Source organism: Candoia aspera, chromosome 5, assembly GCF_035149785.1.
Source record: "Candoia aspera isolate rCanAsp1 chromosome 5, rCanAsp1.hap2, whole genome shotgun sequence".
NCBI lineage: Eukaryota > Metazoa > Chordata > Lepidosauria > Squamata > Boidae > Candoia > Candoia aspera.
In genome coordinates, this window is record NC_086157.1 from 55,957,461 (window position 1) to 55,982,923 (window position 25,463).

Sequence of the window (25,463 nt, forward strand, 5' to 3'; positions counted from 1 at the left end):
ATTCCTGCAGAATGCTAATTTGTAGCAGACTGGGAAACTCTTGTGGTCTGCTAAGAGCACTGTACCTTCTATAATTTTTCTTTTCTGATTAACTGGTGTTTTCTAATAATTTGAAGGAGCTGTAATTGATCTCCTTCAGTACTGAATGTTTTCATGTTGGATATTTAAAGTTAAAAAGGATTTCAACCTTTAAAATTTTTAAATCTGTGTGACTCATCTATCTCCTGGGGTTGGAGAGCTAAGGAGAGCTGGAGAGCTCTATAGTCACATTTCTCTAAGCTATATAGCCAGAAGGCTGGAATATACAAATTACATCAACTTTTGCATTTATCATCAGGAAGACAGCACAAGTTGTTTGTGAAAATGCTCTTTCTCACACATCACGATGGTTGTGGGGATGCCAGGTAAGACGTGCCCTAGAAGACAGTGGGGTGGCACTATGTAAAGAAATGTAGATATGCTTTGGGGGAATTAATAAATGAACCATCAAGGGAGAAAAACAGCAATTCTGTGGTGGGAAACTGGAAAGTGTGAGAAAGAAACTCAAGAGAATCCTGCCTTGATTCTGTTTAGCATAAGATGGGGCAGAAAGAAACTCTGACAGGCTTTGGTTCTGTTGTTCCTTCCCCAAAGTCATCTCTATAATGCTTGACACAGTAGGAACTACCAAGCTACTACCCCAAAGCAGGAGGCTGGGCCACAGTATGAGGCCCCAAAGGATTTGTGAGAGGGAAGATCTGAGATCTACAGCCTTTTACCTTTCAGGCCCAAGCAGGGTCCACTAAAGAGTGTACAGAGCTCCAAGTTCAATGGGAAAAAAATGTTTCAGAATATACAGGAGGTGCTCACACAGCACTCAATGGCAATGCCTTAAAACAACTGGGTTTTTCTCCTAGGATCATCTGGCTGTCTTCCAAGCTGGAACACAATACCAGAAAAGAATGTGTTTGGTTTAAGTTGCCAACAAGTGCTATAAGTGAACTTTTGTATCTTTAAATCTGAAGCACTGTATAGCTTTATTATATATAGCTGCACCGACAATGCATGATTTTCAATTTTTTTTTTTAAAAAACCACACATTGTAGTCTGTAGCAGTATATATATATTGAAGACCAATGACTTTTCTAGGGTCTAAAAATAGCAATCTCTTCTAAACTAACACCAGGAAAAGTGTTACTTCAAGTAGTATGTTGCATAAAATCAAATTTCCTGGAAGTTTTGATGATTATAAAGTGCTTCTTGCTAAAATACTTATAATACACTTGATCCTAATATTCAAAATTTATTTAAAGAACATGTGTAACAGCAGTTTTGAAGTATTTAAATTTCTATCCTATCCAGAAGTGTCAAAATGCACATGCATGATGATGTCATCATGCACATACCAGAACTATGTACCTGCATCATGACATCTGATACATGTATGTAAGTCATGGTATTTTCATGATGATGCCACCATACCCATGATATTTACCTCCTGCCCTTGTGGAACTTCGTGATGCTACCATTATCTAAAAAAGCTTATTTAAATTTATGAAGTGGCCAGGGCTGTCCTGTCTGTTAGCTCAGCCACCTGTCTGTTAGATTCAAATCTGTCCTGGATAGTTAAAGTCACTTGGGAGGTGACCTGTGGTTGGGTCTATGTGGTGATATCAGCCATTCAAAAGAGACAATAAAAAAGCTAAAAAGGAAACAAAATGAAACATCTGCAAGAAAACAACCAAGCTCAGAGAGCACCAAGGACTCCACAGTTCAACCCTGAGCAACAGATATTCTCTTTGATTGGTACAGTTCTATGTACATTTACTTGAAAAAAACCTCCCACTTATGTAGGCTTATGCCCTACAATGTTGAGGGTTTTTTGTTAAACTTCGCTTGAAGTTTGCTACTACTATGGTACTCAAAAGGGGTGTGTGTGTATAGAAATAAAGAAAAATGTATTCTATTCCTCAATAATAAGCCACACAAAGCCTATAAGCTCCTTTCCTGATGCCTCCGGCTCCCTGTCCTATAGCTTTGTTTTTTGTTTTTAAATAAATGTTTCTTTGAATTATAAAGGTTTTTTTTTCTAATTAAATAGGAAGCTGGCATGCAGCAAAGCAAAGCATTAGCTTCTAATGTCATCTTCTTTTACAATAATGCCTCTGCATCCAACATCTGCCCAACAAATGCCCTACAAGTATTCTTAGAAAATAAACATGGTGAAGGCTTGCAATCAAAAGCTTTATTAGCAACTGGGCTGACTTGCTCAGAGAAAGAGAAACTGAAGGGTAAGTGTCTTGGGAGCCAGAGAGGGTTGAAGGGAACAATTTCCTCAGTGTGCCTTCTCATAAAGGAGTTTTTGTGATTTGATAGATTTATCACAGCAGCCATTTTTAGCATCCTTTCCCATGATAAACACTTTATGTCAATGCCCTAACATACTTCCAAAATTCCAGATATGCCCAATTATAAAAAATACTGATTATCATTACACTAGAACATGGGATTTCAATCTATTTTTGCTCATGGCCTCACGAGTCTCATTTACCTCTGTAATCCCCATCAAGGGACCAGGTTATTTGAGAGACCGTCTCTTCCCAATTACATCTGCCCATCCCATCAGGTCTGGCAGAGAGGGCATGCTGTGGGTTCTGCCTGTCAGTGAGTTACATCTGGCAGGTCCCAGGAGGTGGGCCATGATGCCTGCCTTGTGGAATCCTCTCCCCCAGGAAGTGAGGTTAGCCCATCCCTTCTAACATTCTGCAAGTCCCTCAAGACCTGGCTATGGGATCAGGCCTGGGGGTCCCAGGGGACTGGGGAGATTTTGCAATGGCTTCCTTACTATGGTTAACATCTCCTGTTTTGTGTATTTTTTATAGTTTTAATTATTGCTTTATCTGTATCTATTGGTTCTTTCAATTGAGTGTTGTATGCTGCCAGAGTCACTTTCTTGTGAAACAGGTGGCTATACAAATATGATCAATCAATCAATCAATCAATCAATCATAGTCATTGTTACCTGGAAAAAAGCTATTTTACCATCTGCACTGTTTCTTAGTCAAAATTGTATCATATGTCTTTATATTGTAAAGACGAAGTATTTGTAGTAGCTAACAAAAACAATTAATTCTTTGCAGGCACAATTGTGTAATAGCGAACATTCTTAAAGACATAAAATGACTAGCAGCAGCATAAGGCCCCCTAAAAATATGGTCCACACTGAGAACCACTACTCTAGAACACTGAAAACGTACCTTGTTAAAGGCCCCATCTAGAATTTATGAATAAATACATTCTATGTACATTTACTTGACAAAAAACAATAGAATTAAGAGGGCATAAAGTCCCAATATTTTTGGCGTTATTTTGTAGAACAGAAAAATAACACCCCTTATGTTAATATAGCATAACATTTAGTTATGAAATCAATAGGATTCAACTCCTCTCCTGTTTAGCTAAATTTAAGCCGGTAACATCTTCCACTGAACTAATACAATACAAATCAACTTACACAATTTGTTACTATATATTGTACTTTATCTACCTACTTAGATGGTTTTAAAAGAAAACAGCCTCACATGAATTTGTCTAACAGTGCAAGAACTCATGATTATTTAATCAAACTCCTGGTTAAAAAATAATGTGCCTCTGAATGCAACTTGCTAGGAGGCAAACATGGCAGTGTTATTGGCTTCATCTCTTATAATTTCCTGCAAGCCACAACTAGAAACAGAAAGCTGGGGCTAATCAAATCTAGGTCACATCCTAGCCTCTTATGCTCTTAATTTAAATGTGCTTCACTTTGCCTTGATTAAACCCTTTTGTTAACTGGAGCTTTAGAAGTGTAACTGATAATGATGATGCTAATAATAGTACAATTTAATTATAAACTTTTGAGACATTATTTTATCACAAATATTTAAAATAATTGAGAATTGAAATTAAAATAATACCATCCATTTATTGTCTTTTAAACATTACTACTTTTAATTCAGTTTCTTTCCTCAACATGTATTAAGCTTCTTAAAAAGAATATATTGAATACATGTAGTCCTCATTTAGTGACTGTTTGCAATTACGATGGTGATGAAAAAGTAACTCTGTGACCAATCCTCACATTTATAACCTTTGCAGGTCTGAAAAGCAAAGGAGAGCTGAAGTAAGATCATAAGCATAGATGCAGTTTTACTTAACAACTTCTTCACTTAAAGACCAAGTTGCCAGTCCCAATTGTGGTTGTGAAATGGGGACTACCTATATAGCTTTTCTGGACTTTAAAATAATTGGTATTGCTTATAGTATTAGCTATCAGATAAGCATTAATTATTATTCATCCGTCCCGGCACAAAATTAAAGTAAGAACACATACCTGGCTACGGCTTCACTGTAGACAAAACCAGCGTCTGCTCTCTTTACAATTTCAAAGCAGAGATCTGCACCATCCATACTGCACATAAAAAATATTTAAAAAGCATTTGTGAAACATGAAACTGAGTCTCAAAGTAATGTTAATAGTAAAAAATGTACACTTTCAAATTATTTACTAAGTAACTCATAAATTATACTAATTGAAACTTAGCTTGCTAGCAGCCCTTGTCATCTATCAGAAGACTGGAAAAACATACAGGTTTTACAATGCAATCAGAAATCAATAATTTCATCTCAAAACTCAATACAATTTTGGAGAAAGTCTCAAATAAGAACAGCTACTGGCATTTCTAAATTCTTAGATGCAAAATTTCTGAACAAGTTTGGCCACAGCCTTTTCTCTTCTCCAATCCCAAACAAATGAATGGATATTGGGAATCCATGAGTAACTTCTGTATCTATTCCCATATATTCAAGGCAGACTAAGTATAAAGTAGTGTTTGGACTACGAAGATAATAGGTTCAAATCCCAAATGAGCCATGGAGTTCACTGTGTGATTTTGCACTATTTTGGCACTACTTCACAGGGTTGTAGTGAGATTAAAATGCCTTGAGTTCTTGGAATAATGATGGATTTAGAAGAAATAGAGACAACCTGACACAACGATCATGATAGCCCTCTCATCCCAATTCATGTACAGAAACAGAATGAACTTGTAGTTGGATACCATCAAGAAGAGCATGTTAGTGTTCTGTCATACATGGTTTTCAGAATCATCTGGAAAGCTGCCATTGTTGATCTCACTGTCTGCCACCTAATTGCCTCACTTAGTCAATAGCAAAGCTGGTTGAACTTATATACTTCCCAATGAACTGTAGTACTGGTACAATATGGTGCAAAATAAAAGATCCACAGTAATATGTAATATTGCCTACAAGATTATCTTAGTAATTACAAGTATATAAGACAAGAATCAAAGTATATCCCTAATATTCTTTACATGATTCAAAATGCTGTAGAACATTATAGTCTCAATTTATGTTTGCCAAAGTTTCTCTCCTGTGCAAAGCAATGTCAACCAGAGACAATTAACACTGAAACCACAATAAATACGGGTACCCACCCATGACCAACTTAATTTTCCACCCATGATTTCAGTGACATGCACTCAAGTCTGGGAAAGGAAAAAACAAACTATATGCTTCAGCCAAAAATTCCATACTCTACCTGCTCAGACAATTTGTGGATTAATATTTTTTCCTGTATGACAATGGGAGCTCAATATTTAAATTTATGTAAAAACAAAACAAAACAATTCCAGCTATGATATCAATTGTTTTTCTATAGACTGAAAGTGTGTGTGTGTATTCTTGTTCCTACATTACTGCAAGTATACAAAGATGCCTTTTTGAGTAAAGCTTTCCTTCTTCCTTCAATAATGTTTTTATATAAGTAATTTTGAAAGTGGGTAAAGATCCTGTAGAATGTGCAAATTATTGGCCAATTTCTTTGTTAAATGTGGGTGCCAGCATTTTGACAGCAACTTGAGTTTCAATATTATTGAATGCATTGTTGAATACATTAAAATACAGCATTCTAATCCATTGTTTCTGTGTAAAGGAATTTAGAACTGATCTTGGGAAAGGTATGAGAGAGTCATTGATGGAGAAAGGAAGGACTGAACCATTAATGGGGGACTTGGAGAAGAAATTACAGTCCTGAAATATAAGCAAGCACAAAAAAGAATCTCAAAATAACCATGCATAGATTTTAAGATGGATCAGAGAGAAATTTAGACGAACTTTCAACATTTCATTATTCTACTTTACTACAATAACATAGTAAGCTATCCCTGTGTCTGTTTCTTGTACTAGCCTACCTCAAAAGGCTGACTAGTTTACAGAGGAATTATTTCTTCACCCATCAGGATGTTATGTGCAACTTGTCAAGGATGTGCACTTTCTCCTCCTATATTTATTCTGATTTTGGAACCACTGGCAAATCTTATTAAAAAATACATTTTGGCTATTAAGCTGGCTAGAGCGGAGCATAAATTATTATTACTGTATACGATGATAACGTTCTGTGTTTTGTTGATAATTGCTAGTGTTCTCTATTGTATAATACATCGGTATTTTTCAGGTTATTCCATTAATTGGAGAAAGTCTAACTTAGATCGTACTGGTTCTAAGTTTTCTTACATTTTTAAAAACTAATTTAAATATCTTACAATAAATATTACCAAAAATACTTCTTTGTTGGTAGTGATTAAAGTGTGAGGCTAATAGGAAAACTAGTTCATCCTTATTCACAGAATGTATTTGAATGACTCTGGGTCAGTCACACTCTCTTAGCCCAACCTACGTCACAAGGCTGTTGTGGGGGAAAAGAGGAGTGCTATGTATGCTACCTTGAATTCCTGAATGAAAGTCAGGATACATATTTAAAAATTAAAGAAATAAACAAATATTTCTAACTGTCTATCTCTTATTATGCAGATATAAATAAATAAAAAAATCCCCATGTATTTTTGGAGAATATTTTAAAATGAATGCTGCTCCAAAACAGACAGACAGGACAATACTTGCTACGTATTTTAAACAGACTGGTAAGATATCAAGAAAATTCTTATGGGGTGGTTCCTTGGATTTTTCCAATTACATATTTTATATGAAGACAGAGATTTTAACTTCCCCCATTTACTCTTGTATTACTGGCCTATATTCTGATCACAATTCTTTGTGGAATTTAAATAATCCATCTCAAAAATCATTACTGGCACTTTTAGGAAGTTATTACTTGATTCTCTTAATATCCTGGCATGTTACTCCAGTGGAAAGACTCTAGTACATCTGCTCTAAAACCGCTGGCTGGAAGACATGTTTCTATCCTACATATAAGCTGACTTTTTATCAATGTGGTAGAAATCAATGTGGTAGAAATATCTATATCAGCCTTTCTTAACTTTTTGACCCTGGAGGAGCCCTTGAAATATTTTTCAGGCCTTGGGGAACCCCTGCACATTCAGGCTCAAATATAGGCCAGAAGTTACAAAATTATTTTATTCGTTTCATGTGTAGGCCTGTATATGCATTAACAGTGTTCTTAAACTAAAAATAAAGAATGAAACTTACCTCTTTAATGTGAAGTTGCCTGAATTTGAAATAAATTTTTAAATAAATTGTGATATCCCAGGGAACCTCTAATGAGCTCTCGTGGAACCCTTGGGTTCCACGGAACCCTGGTTGAGAAACCCTGCTCTATATAGTAAAAATTTAGCTTGTGGTTTAGGATTCCAGTTTCTATTTTATATACAATTATTTAAACATTTTTTCCTTTCCCTCTTTTTTCAGTTTCTATGTGTTTTCTAATTCTTTATTTTTGTATTTGGTTAATTTATTTATTTATTTAATTGGTCCCTGCCCATCTCCTCCCATCGGGGGACTCTGGGCGGTTTACAATATAATAATTGATTAAAACAACAAACATACAATAAAAATATGATATATATATGTGTGTGTGTGTGTGTGTGTGTGTGTTTTTCCCTTCCACTTTATAGGTTAAAAACAATATAATTTTAAAAACCATGTATTTTCCAACTGAACGTATCTCTTTGCTGAAGCATAGTAATAATATGGTTATAAGGATAGGCATAATCAATATTTTTTAAAAAAAAATAAACTTCGTGCAGGTTTGCATCTTATTTCTTTAAAATACTTCCATCTCATTTGCTACTTAAAATGCATTCAGAGCTAAGTGACACGAGAATTAAGAACAGAATTAAAAATATAGTAATTGTTTAAATCCACAGTTAAAAATATAACATATACCTTTAAAACATTAATTGATCAGCAAGATAAGAATTACTTGGAAGATTGACTAAACAACGCTGTCAAAGACCACAGAAAGAATTTTCACCTCATATCTGAAAAGAAGTTTTCAGCTCAAAAACTTAGGGATTCCACAAAATGGGAATAGCTACTGAAAGGATATGCTTCCATGTGGTCAGTAATCTGGCTTCACAGGGTGTGGGAACTCAAAAGACTTTCTAGGTTCATTCAAGAACAGGCAGTCCTGTGGCTATTCTAGTCTTAAGCTGCTCAGGGCTTCAAAGATCATAATTAGCACTTTGATGTCCTTGACTGTGACTTGGTAACCAATCTGCATCTACAGTAACAATGGCATTGTTACACTTTGGTCTCTGAGAACTTATGGAGCTATATGTGCATATTTTGGACTTGCTATAATCTCTAAAGTATCTTTATGGACTGGCCTATATTATGAATATTAAGTAACCTAACCAAGAGATGTCAAGAACAGAGCTTGGCACATGCTTCAGAAATGGTTTCAGCTGATGAAGCATGAGAAGCTGAAGTAATGTACTCAACGCCACTAAGATCATCTGAGCATTAAGTAATAAAGCTCAGTCATCCCAAATTGAATATGCTTCAGAAGGAGTGCAACTCCAAATAGCATTGGATAAATAATTAAATTGGGTTCACACACTTATCTATCACCAAGAGTGTCTTCTTCTGTATTTAATTTAAGTTTTTACTGAAACTCATTCATACCATAATTACCTCCAGACATTTGTTTATGGCATCTACAGACATATCACTTGGGCTAAAGAACGTATACAACTGAATGTCATCCACATACTGATAACACCCCACCACAAGCCCCTAAGGAACTACCCCAGCAATTCCAGGAAAGAAAATGGATTCCTGAGAGTTGCCACCTATGTCATCAAACAGGCATCTTGTAAAATCATTTTCTGGGAGAAACATTATTAAGTAGGATATGAACCACTGTAAGATTGTTTCCCCAAACCCATCCCTTCTAGACAAATACTGTGATCAATGGAATCAAAAGTAGCCAAACTAACAGAGATGGACTTCTCCTGTCTAGTTTCCAGCATAGTTTACCAACCAGAACAAATAAAACTGTTTCAGAACTAAACTGAGGCCTGAAATAAATCCAGATAATTAGTTTATTTAAGAAATTCCTGTTTTTTGCGGCCTTTCACAAGCAGGCTAAGTATTAATATGGAAAAAGCTTAAGAATTTTATGGTAATAACTTTTATCTTTTCCCTGATATTTAAAAACATGAAAAATGTAAATAACCTATCTACATTCCTATAAATCAAAAGTGGTAAACACAATTATTCTGTTTGAAAAATTTATATGTACACATGAGGTACTTTAAAATCCTACAATCATTCATCAGTCCCTCTGGTGGGAGGAGATGGGCGGTGATAAATTTGGCAAACAAACAAACAAACAAACAAACAAACGAAATATTTTACAAATGTGACAAACCATCACTATATTTTTGCTACTCAAAATATATTTGGGAACTCACTCAGTCTCTTGCTATTAACAGGATGATCTTAGTATGCTTTACCTAAATTGAAAATTCTGTACATGGAAGAAAACTGGGCCCACAGGAACAATGATCACACACACTAGAACAACCCTATATATTTATATTCAGAACTGGAATTACGAAGTTGGAAACATCCATTTAGGCCTTGAGACCAACTCTCTAATAATGGCATAGTATTAGCAAGCATTTGATTAGAGGGCAAGCAGGAACATTGAGACTGTGATGGGCAGGGATAGACATGACAGGAATTTGGGTATGTCAGTGTTACTGTTTGAATGGTCCTCACGTCCAGCCTTCAGTATTCACCTTTGAATACCACAAATCTGCTCTCATTCATACTGGATGAAGACACTGGCCTGGTATGTATAACTGAGACCTGAGTGGGCCCAGGGGTAATCTCCTTCTTGGAAATGTGCTTCCCTGTGGGAGGGACGTGGGATGGCCATTGTTACGTGCAAGGCACTGAGGGTTCTCAGAGGTTCTGTTCCACAGATAACCAGCTGTGAAACTCTCTGGTTGATGTTGGGCTCAGATCCACTCAGAGTTGGACTCAAACTGGGCAGGTCCAATTGAGGTCCCAGGGGCACAGCTTTGTAGGATTATTTGTGAAGGGTTTGGATCTGTGATTCCTGATGATATGGGCAAGGTCATCCAATCTGAGAGTTAGGCCGCCTGGTTTTTAGATCCAGGTCCCTCCTAGTTTCTCTCCTACAGTAGTCAGTTTAAACTCCTGGATCAGGTTTGTGAGGCACCTTCTAAGCACCTTCTTTCCAATTTTCATGAAGTACAGCCTATCTCTTGTCAGGAGTCCCTCATTTTGGAAATGCATCTCTTTTTCAAAGAAGCCAAACTTCTCTTGAAGGCTGTCCAATTTAGATTGCTGCTTCAGATAGTCTCAGTGGGTAGTATGACTACTACTACTCATTGCATCCTCTTCCTCAGGGCAGAAGTAGAGATCTTTTGCTTTGCAGAACCTCTAGAATCCTCTTCCTTAGTCCCTGGTGCTTGTGGAAGCTGCTCCTCATCCAGAAGTCCAGAAACATAATTAACAGAGAGACCCTGTAATCTATTCTGAGGGTCAAGAGCATAAAGACTCTTTTTGACAGTTTTCAGGCCCATTGTCACATTCTTCCATTTGTCTGTCCACTCCATTTGGCTTTCTTCAGCTCTATGAGGGGCTTCTTGGTACTGTTGTCTCTTCAAAAGTGGTTCTTCTGTCTGAATTTCCCATCTTCCCTAATATGAACCGGGGTGGGTGGGTAAAAGTTCTGTCTCTAGTCCTCTCATCTTTCCTTCCAGGAGAACAATTAACCTGTACATGTGTCATGTATAGTTCTTGCATCTTCAAAGAGGAGAAAGAGATAGGCACAACCCCTGCAGGTCATAAGAGCAGTTCCTCTATCTTCATATTCCTCTGATAAACCAAAACATGAAAAAAGTGCCTTCTACTTGACTTTCCGTGCTAAATTCCTGTTTGCTCTCCCAGTTTTCTTACTCAGTCAATTCATGCACACAAGTTGAATTGTATTTTATGAATGAAAGCTGTAAAATGTATGTCAGAAAGTATGAACTGGTGTCATCTAGAGTGATATGGTGTGTATGAAACTAGGAATCTATATGTTATGAATTATGCTCCAACAAATAGTGGAAGAAACAGATGAGTATTAAGAGATGTGCAACATTCTGAATGAATGTGATCTGGGAGAAAATTATCCTGCTAAGTGCCAGAAATAGATAGGTTAGAATGAGAAGAAAGAGTACAGAAAAATGTATGCACAGAGGCCAAGAATGAATGAGAATAGTGTCCAAATGATGCTTGTTTTTTAAAAAAGGTCTGTTTCATATAAGTGATTTAAATGTCTTTCATATGTACACATGGCAAATGAACAAACAGAAATTTAAATGCATGATGGATTTGACTGCATGATGAAAGACTGAATCAGTAAAGAATTATAAAGGTGATGAGAGGCTCTGAATGTGAACAGACCAGTTTTTGATAGTAATAGGAGTGGATCTTAGAAAAAAATGGACACCTACAAAAGGGAAAAAAGTTTAAGAAATGAAAGTAGAACAAGTGCAGGAAGAGGGAGTATAAATCTTATATGATAAAGTATTAGAAAATGGATTAATCTTCCAAAAGAATGAGTGGAAAGTGGCTATAAGGAAAGATGATATGGAAGCTGTTTGGAAGAGAGTGAAAAATATAATGTTACAGAATGTCACAGAAGTGTATTGAACTGCAATAATAGGAAGTATAAAAAAGGATGCTTCGTGTAATGAAACGAAAAATGCAATGAATGAGGAAAACCACATATAAAGCTACAGTTGTAATCAAAAGTATTCAACCCCCATTGCAAATCAGGTTGATTGTCAAAATGTACACTTTCAGCTGTTTGCAATCAACATATCAAACAAAAGCAATTGAAATAGCTCAACACAACGAATGCTTCAAGTGGTGTCCCCAAATTCAACTGAAAATGCAACTTATCATGACTTCTCCAGTCTCAAAATATTCAACCCCTTCACGGCAAGCATCTTCAGTACTTAGTAGAGCACCCTTTTGCTGTTATGACCTGCTGCAAAAGAGATGCATAGCCAGACTTCTGGCAGCGTTCCTGAGGAATCTTAGCCCATTCCTCATCAGCAATGGCCTCCAGTTCAGTAATATTCTTGGGTTTGCGTGCTGCAACCGCCTTCTTCAAATCCCACCAGAGATTTTCTATGGGGTTCAAGTCAGGTGACCGTGATGGCCACTATAGAATCTTCCAGGACTTCTTCTGCATCCAAACTTTGTGGAATTTGAGGTATGCTTGGGATCATTGTCCTGTTGGAAGGTCCAGTGACCCCAAGCTTCAGCTTCCTTACAGATGGCATGACGTTTTCTCCTAGGATTTCCTGATACTTCAATGAATCCATCTTGCCGTCCTCACACTGCAGATTTCCAGTGCCAGAGGATGCAAAGCAGCCCCAGAGCATCACCAAGCCACAATGCTTAACTGTAGGCAGAGTGTTCTCTTCAGCCTATGCTTCATTCCTCTTCCTCTAGACATACCGCTGATCCATTGGGCCAAAAAGTTCCAGTTTGTGCAGAGTGCTGGAAAGCGTTTGGCCCAAGAGATCAGAAAGAAAATGCCAGGCATTTCAACAAAAATAATTGTATTCAAACAAAGCATAGAACATAAACAGTTTCCTCATCCAGAGCTCTGGATGGGCAAAATCCTTAAATACAAAAAGGCATATTTACAAGTACACGCACACACCCAAGTGTGCTGAGCAGAAAGAGAGGCTGCAAACACAGGAGAAGCAAGCAAGCAAAGAAGAACAAGGTGCTGGCAGAGCTAGCTTATTTAAATCCAAATTAAGCAAGGAAACAGAGGATGGTTTCAGTTTCCCATATAAGGTAATTGAACACTTAAACCTTGTTAACCAATTGAGGCCTGACCTTTTGACTCTGCGAAACACTTAAGAAAACGATTTGTTACCATATGGATACCTTCTCTGCAGCTTAGTCCAAGCAGGAAAAAAAAAAAAATAACACCAACATGAAACTCATCTTTGAGAATGCTGGAAGGAGTACATTATATGTTTGTATGAAAATGATAGTGACGTGGAGTGGAGTGGAATGAAATAAATGCTATAAATCTCAAGAGTCCAAAAAAAAGGATGAAAAGGAAGTTATAAATACTGGGAGGATGTTAAAAATGGCAAGATTGCATATGGTAGATATGCAGTCTATGGGAGAAACCTTAAATTATGGATGTGATTTGCTTAAGGAGAGGCTATGTGATTGGTTTAATGTGTGTGTGAAGACTGCATTTCCCGCTTGCCAATTGAAGAAAGCCATTACTGTTGCCCTGTACAAACAAAAGAAGAACAAATACAAAAACTAACAGAGGATTAATATGTTAAGTGTACTTGGGAAGGGATTTGATAGTATTCTGACTGAAAGAGTAAAAGAGCAAAATTTGGGAGGCACAGTGCAGCTTTTTGCCAGACAGACAGTATATGAATGTGAGAAAGTTTATTGTACTGAATGAATATGGATTAAATGCAAAAGTGAGAGATCAATATGAAAATAATAGGTTGACGTTTTATCATGTAGAGAGAAGAAAAACAAATATACAAAAAAAGACTGAATGGATCAAGAGAGAGGGGAAGATTGAAACACTTGTGGTTGGATGGCGTAGATGATATCCTCAAAAAAAAAAAAAAAGGTGAGAAGATTAAAAACCAAAAGGCAATCTATGAAGTGGTATATGGATGTGATAGAAACAATTATGGTTTGCAAGGAGAGAAAGATATGGTGATGTATAGTGAATGGTGTTAGTATAACCTATTTTTAACTATGGATAGGTTTTGATTAGTGCAGTTAATGAATCCCACAGAATGGTTGCATTATTCACACTTTTCAAAGTGATCTTTCTATGGAAAATGTGGTAATTGGTTCCAGCTTGACAGAAACATTTTAAACATAAATTTTTATATGTATATTAATGAAATATTACAGTAAAGGGAAAACAGAATATTCTTGTAATTTAAATTTATGGTTAACAAAGTCACAGAGTAGTTATAGAATGCAAAATAAAAACAGAAAAAAATCTAAATACCATTCCTTTTTAATTTTTTATAAGAATTTTATTAACTTTCAAGCAAAAAAGCTACAGAAAAACAAAAAAACTACAAAGAAAAAAGAGAAAAAACTAAAAAAGTGTAGAAACACAAGATAAAAATGTTCAAAATTACAAAAAGATGTGACTTCCGACTTTTAACAGCAAGGATATACAACCATTTTCCATAATCAATTCCTTATTCTATATTAAACCAAAATCACATTATTTCTATAAATCATTCCATTGGCACTTTATAAAAATCACTAAATACAGTTGCTCCCTCCCCTTATATTAAAAGAAAAAATATATATAAATACAGTATATATAAACCTCCTAATCAACTCCCCCCCAAAGATAACATTTATTTATTTCCTTCCTACTACTATTCTATACATTCCTGTCTATTATAATAAAGATCAAACTAAAAAAACATATAAATTGCCATTGTACTTGATAATAAAACAATTTTAATAATCATATTAAACCCTAAACCAGACATTTATTATTTTTATTATATCTTAATAATCTTAATCCAAATCGTTAAAGGTAAGTGAAATCAGCCAAACCCTAAAAGCAATCCAGATAAATATTCTTCAACCCGTATCCCACTTCAAAATAAACCAGAGCATTTACATATCCCCACAATGCGCACAGAGCTTTTTTCTTAAAAAAACCCGAACAGCCCAACTGCCCCCCTCAAAAACTCCGACTTCTCTTCAGGAGACCTCCCATACATAATAACCCCTTCTTTTCCATGGCGTTCCATCAGAAGATCAATTTCACTTATAGCTTGCAACTCGATCTCTCCCTTTAATTTCTTCAACTTGACTATCCAATCTTCATCCAGCATTTCAACAGAAGTCCTGATCTTAGAAGAGAGATTTCTGTTGCTGTTAAATTCCTCAGTTTCATCCATGAGATCCCCAACCAGATGACACATTTTAGACCTCATATTTTGTCCTGAATGCCTGGCATAAAAACTTGGTAGGAATCAGAAAGAATCTGTTTAAAATCTCGGTGGAAGTCAGAGAGAGTCTGTTTCATATCCTCCATGTCTCAAGCAATAGATTATCGCGCCCTCTAGGAGCTTAAACAGCAAGAATCAAAGATATTAAAGAATTCCGGAGTGTGTTTACACAAGTGAAAGTGAGATATGCAGACAGTTCCCCAGGGAAAGTAGAAGTAGAAAACTGAAAGTTCAAACAGCTGATTCAATGTGTAGGAAAATACTAGTATCTTCAAATTTAGTACAAAAATAGTAACAGGGAGACAATTATTTACTCTCAATCCTCCTTAATACTTGGATGGAAAACAAAGTCCAAAACTTTAAAAGAATTTTTTAAAAAATTGATCCCCAAAATAACGATAAGCACCAAGAGAACCCACTTCTCCTTGCTGTAGAAAGCCTCCCTTGGGGTACACATACTTAAAAGAAATATAAATTGGGTGATTTAGAAATGGGGTGGCCAGTCTTAGTGTCCCTTTAAGGCTACAGTGAGGCTTGGAAATGGTGACGTTTCAGCCTCCCGGCTGCTCTTACCAGTCAAGCACGAACGCTGTTTGTGATCTTCTGGCTGCAAGCAGCTGTCTGGAGGACAGATGGGGTGATTCCAGGTGTTTTCCTTTTTCTGGAGAAACACTCCTGGGCTTCAGGAAAAACCTGCCTGAGCCTGAAAAAACTGCCGCATTGTCAGTTCTGCCCGCTGAGCCCGGAAGCAGAGCTGTTCAGTCTGCCATGTCCTCACCGTAAGTCTAAATATCATTCCTAAAGGTAAGCTTACACTGACAAAAACATCTTTATTGTCTCTCAAAATATTTTAGCAGTGTAGACTGAACTGTTTTCTCTTTCTTTAAATCTTCATGCATATGCTGGTAGATGCAGAGTGTTTTATCCATGTCTCTGCGAATCTGCACGCTTTGATCGAAGTTAGGGTCAGCATTCATAATGTTTTGCTTCACAACTTCTACAGCTTGAAATATTTCTTCAAATTCCTTGAGAATAAACTCCCTCACTTGCATGTTACTATTTTCTCTAATGGAATCTTGCTTTTCTCCATTTTGCGCACACTACGATTACCATACCCTGCACTTGTTCTGAAAATCTTTGAAAACCTAGCTTTGCTCCTCAGCCTAGAGTTGAAATGATTATCGAGCCTCTGTTGTTTTTCTGCTCTGTGGGTTTGTTTTTTTCAGGATGTTCATTCCCCCACTCTTGTATTTTACTCTTCCTTACTTTTAAAATGTAAGCTGCCCAGAGTCATCTGGAGTTGGGTGGCCTGGACAGAATGGAATGGAATGTAAGCAAGCAAACATGATACGAAAGTATGTATTTTCAACACTAATATATTCAACACAAATTTAAAGAAAATTAATTACTGCCCCAACTGATCACATTATTCTACTTTGGCTAGATATACCTATGGTAGTTACATTTTGAATAGAATATGCAAATAATGTTTACACATTGAGACACATACTTATTTACGCACACACATACATATGCAAATATACAAATATAAAAATTACAATGTAAAAACCATACTTGGCATTCTAGAACTAAAAGTCTCAAAAAATAAGAATATGAGGAATTTAAAACTTACAATTCAAAAACCATATACAGCATTCCATCAGAACTGTAGGTCTCCAAAAGTTCAACAATATGAGGATGTTTCAGCATGTGACAGATACTAGCTTCCCTCTTCAGATCTGTTTGGAGATAGTAATTGCTATATCATTAAACATCATAACAAAAGTAACAAGAATGATATATTCCTAATTAAATTCTTATAATTAAACATTCCCTTTAAAATTGCTTTTAAATGCTTACAAAAGTTTAGACAAATTCAGTATTATCTGAACTGTATAGCTATTATTTATAGCAATGCAATATTTAATACACAATGGCATAAATATAAAAATTAACTAGAAAATGTATAAGACATTATGAAGCTAAATGAGATTACTGTATAGCACACATATTTCTAGGCACAAAGATTACTGCAGACGCTGACTGCAGTCAGGAAATCAGAAGACACTTAATCCTTGGGAGGAGAGCAATGACAAATCTCAATAAAATAATTAAGAGCAGAGGCATCACACCGACAACAAAGGTCCACATAGTTAAAGCAATGGTGTTCCCCGTAGTAACATATGGCTGCGAGAGCTGGACCACAGGGAAGACTGAGCGAAGAAAGATAGATGTTTTGGAACTGTGGTGTTGGAGGAAAATTCTGAGAGTGCCTTGGACTGCAAGAAGATCAAACCAGTCCATACTCCAGGAAATAAAGCCAGACTGCTCACTTGAGGGAATGATATTAAAGGCAAAACTGAAGTACTTTGGACACATAATGAGAACACAGGATACCCTGGAGAAGATGCTGATGCTAGGGAGAGTGGAAGGCAAAAGGAAGAGGGGCCAACCAAGGGCAAGATGGATGAATGATATTCCAGAGAGGATGGACTCGACCTTGGGGGAGCTGGGGGTGGTGACTAATGACAGGAAGTTCTGGAGTGGGCTGGTCCATGAAGTCACGGAGAGTTGGGAGCGACTAGATGAATACACAGCAACAAAGGGCTTAAGAATATTTATTTGGATTGCTTCTAGGGCTGGTTTGAATTCATTCATCTTTAACTATTTGGATTAAGATTAAAAGGTATAATAATATATGCTTGGTTTAGGCTTAATATGATTAAGATTATAATTGTTGTATTATTAATTATAATGGCAGGCAATCTATATGCTTTTTAGTTTGATTTTTACACATACCCCCTTTGTTGGTGGCTCATAAGTAATGGAACTAATGGCTGACAAGCAGCTGCATGTCCAGGTGTGGCCTGTTTCCTGGGTACCCCATGACCAATCAAGCAGATAAAAGGCCTGGAGGTGGTTCTGAGTGTTACATTTGCATTTGGTAGCTGTTCACTGGAATGCTCAACATGAGGTCCAAAGAGGTGTCCATGTGAGTGAAGGAGGCCATCATTAGGCTGAGAAAACAAAATAAACCCATCAGAGAGATAGCAAAAACATTGGGAGTGGCCAATACAACAGTTTGGAACATCCTGAAAAAGAAGGAATTAACTGGCAAGCTCAGCAACAGCAAAAGGCCTGGAAAACCATGGAAGACAACTAAAGTGGATGACCGCAGTATTCTGCTCATGGTGAAGAGCAACCCTTTCACAACATCTAGCCAGGTAAAGAACACTCTTGAGGAGGTAGGCATGTCATTGTCAACATCTACAGTCAAGAGACAGCTTTATGAATGTAAATACAGAGACTTCACAACAAGGTGCAAACCACTGGTAACGCTCAAGAACAGAAAGGCCAGATTAGACTTTGCCAGCAAACACCTAAAAAGCCTGCCCAGTTCTGAGTAAGATTCTTTGGACTGATGAAACCAAGATTAACTTGCACCAGAATGATGGGAAGAGAAAAGTATGGAGAAGGAAAGGAACAGCTCATGATCCAAAGCATACCACTTCATCTGTCAAACATGGTGGAGGAAGTGTTATGGCATGGGCATGTATGGCTGCCAATGGAACCGGGTCACTGGGGTTTATTGATGACCTGGCTGCTGATAAAAGCAGCAGGATGAATTCTGAAGCATATAGAGCTATACTTTCTGCTCAGATTCAGCCACATGCTGCCAAACTGATAGGACGCCACTTCATATTGCGGATGGATAATGACCTAAAACATATAGCAAAAGCTACCCAAGAGTTTCTCAAGGCAAAGAAGTGGGATGTTCTTCAATGGCCAATGCTTTTCACTCACTGAAGATAAGACTGAAGGCAGAAAGACCCCCAAACAAGCAGCAGCTGAAGGCAGCTGCAGTAAAGGTCTGGCAAAGCATCTCGAGGGAGGAAACTCAGCATTTGGTCATGTCCATGGGTTCCAGACTTCAGGCAGTCATTGACAGCAAAGGATTTTCATCCAGGTATTAAAGGTGATCCTTATATTTGTAATAATGTTGGTTTGTTCCATTACTTATGAGCCACCAACAATGGGGGGTGGAGGTTGTATGCCACTGGCTGTACTTCCCGAATGGTTAGTGCCCCACTTTTGTCAAACCCCTTGAATTACAGCTGAAAGTCCTGACTTCGCTCCCATCTGGGTATGTTTCCTTTCGAATTCAATGCGGTGGTATACAGAGGCCAAATGTCAAAACAGTTATCCTTGTTCCAATATTTCTGGTCCTGACTGTATCCAGGATTCCTGTTTCAAATCCAAGAGTCAATGCAAAATAGGATAGCACCATAACCAAGGTAATAACATGGCTAGGCATGAATCTACAACTGGAAGATGTGTAACATTACCTTTACTCCTTCCATGAATAAGATTGTAACTGCCAAATGTGATAATCCATGTCTAGTTTTCCTTCCTTCCTTCTTAAAACGATGTTCAAGTAATTAGGTTTTCCCCAAAATTTTGAGATAGCCAACAACTGTATTTTACAGATGCCACTGACAATTGAAATCTTTTAGTAGTTTACAGACAAAAGAATGTAACAGTCTATCACTGTTAAGTTACTGAGGGAAAAAGTAGGCACCTGGGTGATAACCAATTTTATTCTTCTGAAGTATAAATAATAAATTAATAAAAACGATGCAATGGTCTTGCTGCTACAAATACTATTATAAACTCAAACTTTAAATCATATAGTCTGGACTTATATTATTGTTGGGACTGATATCTACAGGACTTCTAATATGACCATTGTTTCACTGCAGTTTTGGCAGAAGTGTTTTCTATGCATGTATGTGCAGACAGCCTTCAAAATGCTGCATGAATCTTCCCGAGGATGAGATTGCTTTAAAACTGTGAGGAAGTGTGTGTCATTCACACTAATACGGTTTGCAGAGTGGCATTTCTGAATGCTTTGTACAGCCTAATGAATATGTTCTGCTTGGCTTATATCCAGCATTTGCAATCTATCAAAACATTAAAAAAAATTGGGAACTTTTGTGTATTGAGGATGATCAGCCGAAAGTATTAAACAATATTTGAAGGACGAATTTCCATGAGACTGGCAGCAATAGACTGATATGTGCAATCTGTCAATGTCTGAATTACTGATATTTTGTTTGACAAAGGGGAAAGAAAGAAATTTTGAGCAATTGCATGAGAGTTTTGGAGTTGTTTTATATGTGAAAGAAAAATTTTAGGGGCCCTTTTTAATTTTCTTTCTAAAAATAATGTTAGTATTTAATATTTTGCTAATTTTTATATAATTTTCTTTTAATATTCAAATTATTTTGACACAATAAAAAGAGGCTTTTTAAAAAACAGCACATACCTGTGTTACTAATGTGATTTTCTTCTGGAATCTGACTGGAAATATATATATTGTAGTGTGCATGTATAATTTAAAATAAAGAAATTTAAATAAATACAAGTACATTTTATCAGACTTTAAGATGGATGATAGAAACTCATTACACTAAACTTGTTTTTAATGTCCCCTGTTGAAAGATATTTCATTCAGATCTGATGCCCATTGTCAAACTATTTACATTATTATTTTCCAAGTGTAGGTTGGCACACAAGCTGCTCAAAATATTTTAAGACCTGTGTGCCACAGCCTGGAAAAACAAACAAAAAAGTATTTTTGGACAATGAATATGCAGACCTTGATGGACTTGAAACATAATTTACTTTGGGAAATTACTGGAATCTAAGTAGTGAGGTATATGTGAAAGAACAGCAGTGGCAGATCTTTACACAATTAGACTCTCTTTCCCAAAGCAGTTCTACAAATATAACTTTTGACTCACTACACCCCACTAGTAACAAAGGGCCAAATTACTGAGTAGGGTATTTTTTTTGGTCAGAACTAATCAAAGCCTTTCAGAAATAAAGATGGGAAATAAAATAGCTAGAAATTTCAATCTGAAAACAGATTATTTCAAGAGACAGTAGAAACAGCTATTTTTCCCCAAATTAAGAACTTTGTAGTTGTTCCTATTAATTTAATTTTGTTCTGTTGTTTTCAGCCCATTTCTCTAGCCTGTTTGTAGAGCTGATCAACAGCTTTGCAAAACCATTGAACTAAAGGAACAATGGACCAAACTTGATACAAGGTCTTTCCTATTGCAACTGAATGAAGTTTAAAATTATTTAACCATACAGCTTGTTCTATGGATTTTAATAGCAAAGTGTTAATATTTCTCAAATATTCTCAATGTTATGAAGAAATTCAGAAGACAAATCTATTTCTAGAGAAGCAGAAGAAAATGATTATCAACTGTATGTTTGCCAATAAAATCCAGTTTAACAATATGGCTTAAAACAAAAAAAGTGTTCAATCAAGAAGAGCAATGAGAGGTGCTGAGGTCCACGAACAGAGAACACATAAAGCTGATACTTTAATCCTAACTATTTTCTCAATCAATTTTTTCAAATCAGGTACCTTCAATGACTGCCTATATATGCTATTATAAATGAAAACAGGATTGCCAACTATTTTCCTAGTAGCTTTTAAAACTAAGGAGCATTTATGAAATAGAAGGAAAATTTCTCAGTAAGCACTTAAAAATTCTGTGTGTGTACAGCTAGTCTTTGACTTACAACCAAATCGGGACAAGAACTTCCATCGCTAAGCGATGTGGCTATAAAGTGAGATGTCACGTGGCTGCATTGCTTAGCAATGGCAATCCCGCCACTCCCTGTTGCTGCTGTAACCCCAAGACGTGCGGGTTATTAAATGGGAAAAGGCAGGAGTCCCAGGTAACGAGCACTGGGGTGCTGTGGGGGTGGTTGGGAAGGCCTGGGAGGGCCAACACAGGCCATGCATGAGTTGGGGGAGGGGGATGCTGTGGTGCCACATGAACTCAGGAAGGCCAGGTAAAGAATGCGCTGTGGCTCAGGGCCTTCCTGGCATGCTGTGGCTCTGGGCTGCAAAAAACCTGTGCCACAGCGCGAAGTCCATCCCAGCCCGGTCCCCATCACCACCCTGCACCCTGATGACCCTGCTGCCCTGCCCTCCACTGGCCCAGCTCACCTTCACCATCTTCTTTCTCCTCCTGCTGGCCCAGGATCAAGTCATGGCAGCCCTGGGATGTGTGCTCCTGGAAAGCGTCACCTCTGGAAGTGCCTCTTGCAAAGCCTCACCCTGCCACTCACATTGAAAGTTGCTGGCTGTTTGTGAAGCTTTGCAGAGTCCAAGCTCACCCAATGCCTGGATCCCAGGCCAGCAGAAGGAGGAGGAAGATGGCAAAGGTGAGCTGAGGCAGCGGAGCACAGGGTAGCAGGGGCCTTGGAGTGCAGAGTGGTAAGGGCAACTGCGGCTGGGACTGGGCTGGGCTTTGCACTGCTGCTCAGGGGCTTTTTGTGAAGGTCAGATATGGGCAGCAGGAGGCAATGCCGGTGGAGGGCAGCATGGGTATGTGGTGGAGTGCAGGGCACCCAAAAGGGCAGAGATGGGGGGAAGATAGGCAGGTGGGGGAAGCTGAAGCACCCCTGTGGTCATAAGTGCGGGCAGGCTGCCAAGCGCCTGAATTTTGATATGACTGTGGGGGCGTTGCAATGGCTGTAACTTCGGGGTCCAGTTGTAAGTCCATTTTTTCAGTCCCGTTATAACTTTGAATGGATGCTGAATGAATGGTTGTTAAGTGAGGACTACCTTGTTCAGAAAAGGACAACAGATTATCCAGCAACTGGAAATATTTACAAGGGAAGACTGAGAGAATTAGAACTGTTTAGCCTTTCAAAAAGATAACTTAGTGAGGATATGAAGCATCTTTCAAAGCCTGTTTTCTCTCCAAATGCAGGATAGAGATTAATGGTCTTAGATCACAGTGAGGCAAATTCTGACTGAATGTCAGAAAAAAAGTCTTCCTAACAATAAAAGCAGTCTGACAACACAAATTAGCAGAGCAGTTACTGAATTCCCCTACATTAGATGTCTTAAAGCAGAAATTGGATCAACCATCTACTGAGGATTTTTTAAATTAGACTCTTGTATACTCAGATAAGATGGCCCAAATGATTCTTTAAACTGTACAATCTTACAGTCAAAGATAAAATAACAGGGATTTCCTAATGACAATGCTATACTATAATTCAAACTTTCCAGTTATTTATGAGTGGAATATTCAATGTATATATCAATAAATTATCATTTTGTAATTTATGTGAATTTCAAAGACATAACACAGAAGCCTACTGTTCAAGACAAAAAACCCTACAGCAAGTTACAATTTTTGCTATGCTAAACATAGATTTTTAGTTTTATCTTGTATCTGTGACACGTGTCACTATTTTTTTATACAGAAAACACAATTTGGATTTGAGACCGAATCATTTACTTTTTTTTGCAGTTAACAGACGTTGTTAAAAGAATACTTTATGCAAAACTGCTAGAAAAATTCAACTGTACCAATCAATTTTATCTCCTAGTTCCATATACCATTTAACATCTCAGTTTTGTTACAAAAAATAAGCAGTTTCTTGAATAAACAGGGAATAATGTTTAAACTGGAAGTAACTACCTAAGCAAACTGTTTTCTTGTGAAGACATTTCATTAAGATTTGAAACATTTTTACTTTCTTTCACTACAGTATATACATATCCATTATTTACGGATTGTCTCCAATTCCTATTCATCATCACATTGTCCTGATATATAATCACTGGTTTGTATGTATGGGGGCAGTGGGAGGAGAAGTGAGCTTTCTGCAGCACTAAATCCTTCTCCTAAATGGTTTTCAATTTCTGGTGGCAATGCCAATCAATTGACATTATCTATTGATTTTTTATTATGTTTTTTACTTTACATCTATAACAGAGGTTTCCTAATTCACTGATGATTTCCGCAATAATATTCTGAGGATTGGAATTTTGTCCTATTTTAAAAACTATGGTTTCAGTGACAAGCATAAAAGCCATACTCATAGGTGTCATTTCATAACAATACCACTAAAAATGCTAAACATGTATGGAGATGTCACAGCGCAAGCTCTGCCCTTTTGTACTTGTGTCATGCGAGCAAATATATTAAAGGGCAGAGTCTGCATCATAATACACATACCATCACTCTGCTCATCTCCTGTAGATACCCATGGTTGTATTTGGTGGTATAAACCTATTTAATGCCTGTTTATGTTTAACTGCCATGTTTCTGTGGCAGTCCCATAACTAACTTTTCAGTTAAATTCCCAGCTGAAATCAAGTTAATTCCAATTTCCCCCTATCTTTTAATAAATGGCTAAAGACCTATGATACTGAAGGAACTAGTGGAGATAACAAAACCACTGTAGCAAAGTCCACTTTTGGTTGAGATTCAATCTTTTGACAGATAGTCTCACATTATCCTTAAGCACCCTCTGGTACAATGAAGAATTCGTAGTGGATTATGTGATGGTGAGCTTCCCAAGTCCCTGATGCAGCAAAGCAGCCCCAAACCATAACATTTCTACCACCATGTTTTTCAATTGGTATCAGGTCTTTGGTTTTCACCAGACGCGTCTTCTGGTACTGTGGCCAAATAACTACCTTTGCCCATCTGTCCACAGCACGTTCTAAAAGTCCTGACCTTTGCCTAGGTGTTCATGAGCAACCTTTAGTCTTGCCCTGATATTCTTTCTGGACAGCAAAGACTTCTTCCTCACACACCTCCCATATAAATCTAATTTGTGCAGCTTCTTTCTAATAGTAGATTCATGCACTCTGATACCGATAGTGGCAAGAGCTACCTGTAGGTCTTAGAGGATTCTTTCAGGATGTTGTGTTTTGCTCTCAGGCTGAACTTGTTGGGACAGCCTGGCCTGGGCAAGTCGGCAGTTGTTTGAAATCTTCTCCAACTTGCAGATAATCTTCCAGTCAGTGGAAAGATTGATGCCCAACTGTTTGGCAATCTTTTAAAATCCCTTTCCAGATTCATAGGCATCTCTGTCTTTTTGAAGGCCCCAGAGAGCTCTTTTGATCTAGGCACCATGATACCACACACTTCAACAATGAAGAGCAAGTCAAACTAGATGTCCAAGCTTTAAATTAGACAAGCTTCCCCCAGATCCTAACAACATTCTAATCATTTGGACCTGATATGGTTGTCAGGTTGGAAGCCATGCACCCCGTTCAAATTCGGTGCTTCCTCCCTGCCATGCAGTTTGACTGCGGCA

General features: G+C 37.4%; 1 protein-coding gene across 6 annotated transcripts in view; it reads right to left on the minus strand.

The window, feature by feature from the left end:
* The window catches only part of CASK (calcium/calmodulin dependent serine protein kinase), a 183,046-nt gene that overhangs the window by 96,089 nt on the left and 61,494 nt on the right, over nt 1-25,463 (minus strand). For all 6 annotated transcript variants that reach the window (XM_063305254.1, XM_063305259.1, XM_063305258.1 and 3 more), the window contains exons 3-4: nt 16,948-17,053; nt 4,352-4,429 (exon numbers count right to left, since the gene is read on the minus strand). In XM_063305254.1, coding sequence (XP_063161324.1) covers nt 4,352-4,429; nt 16,948-17,053 — 184 coding nt within the window. The remainder of the gene's footprint in view (nt 1-4,351; nt 4,430-16,947; nt 17,054-25,463) is intronic.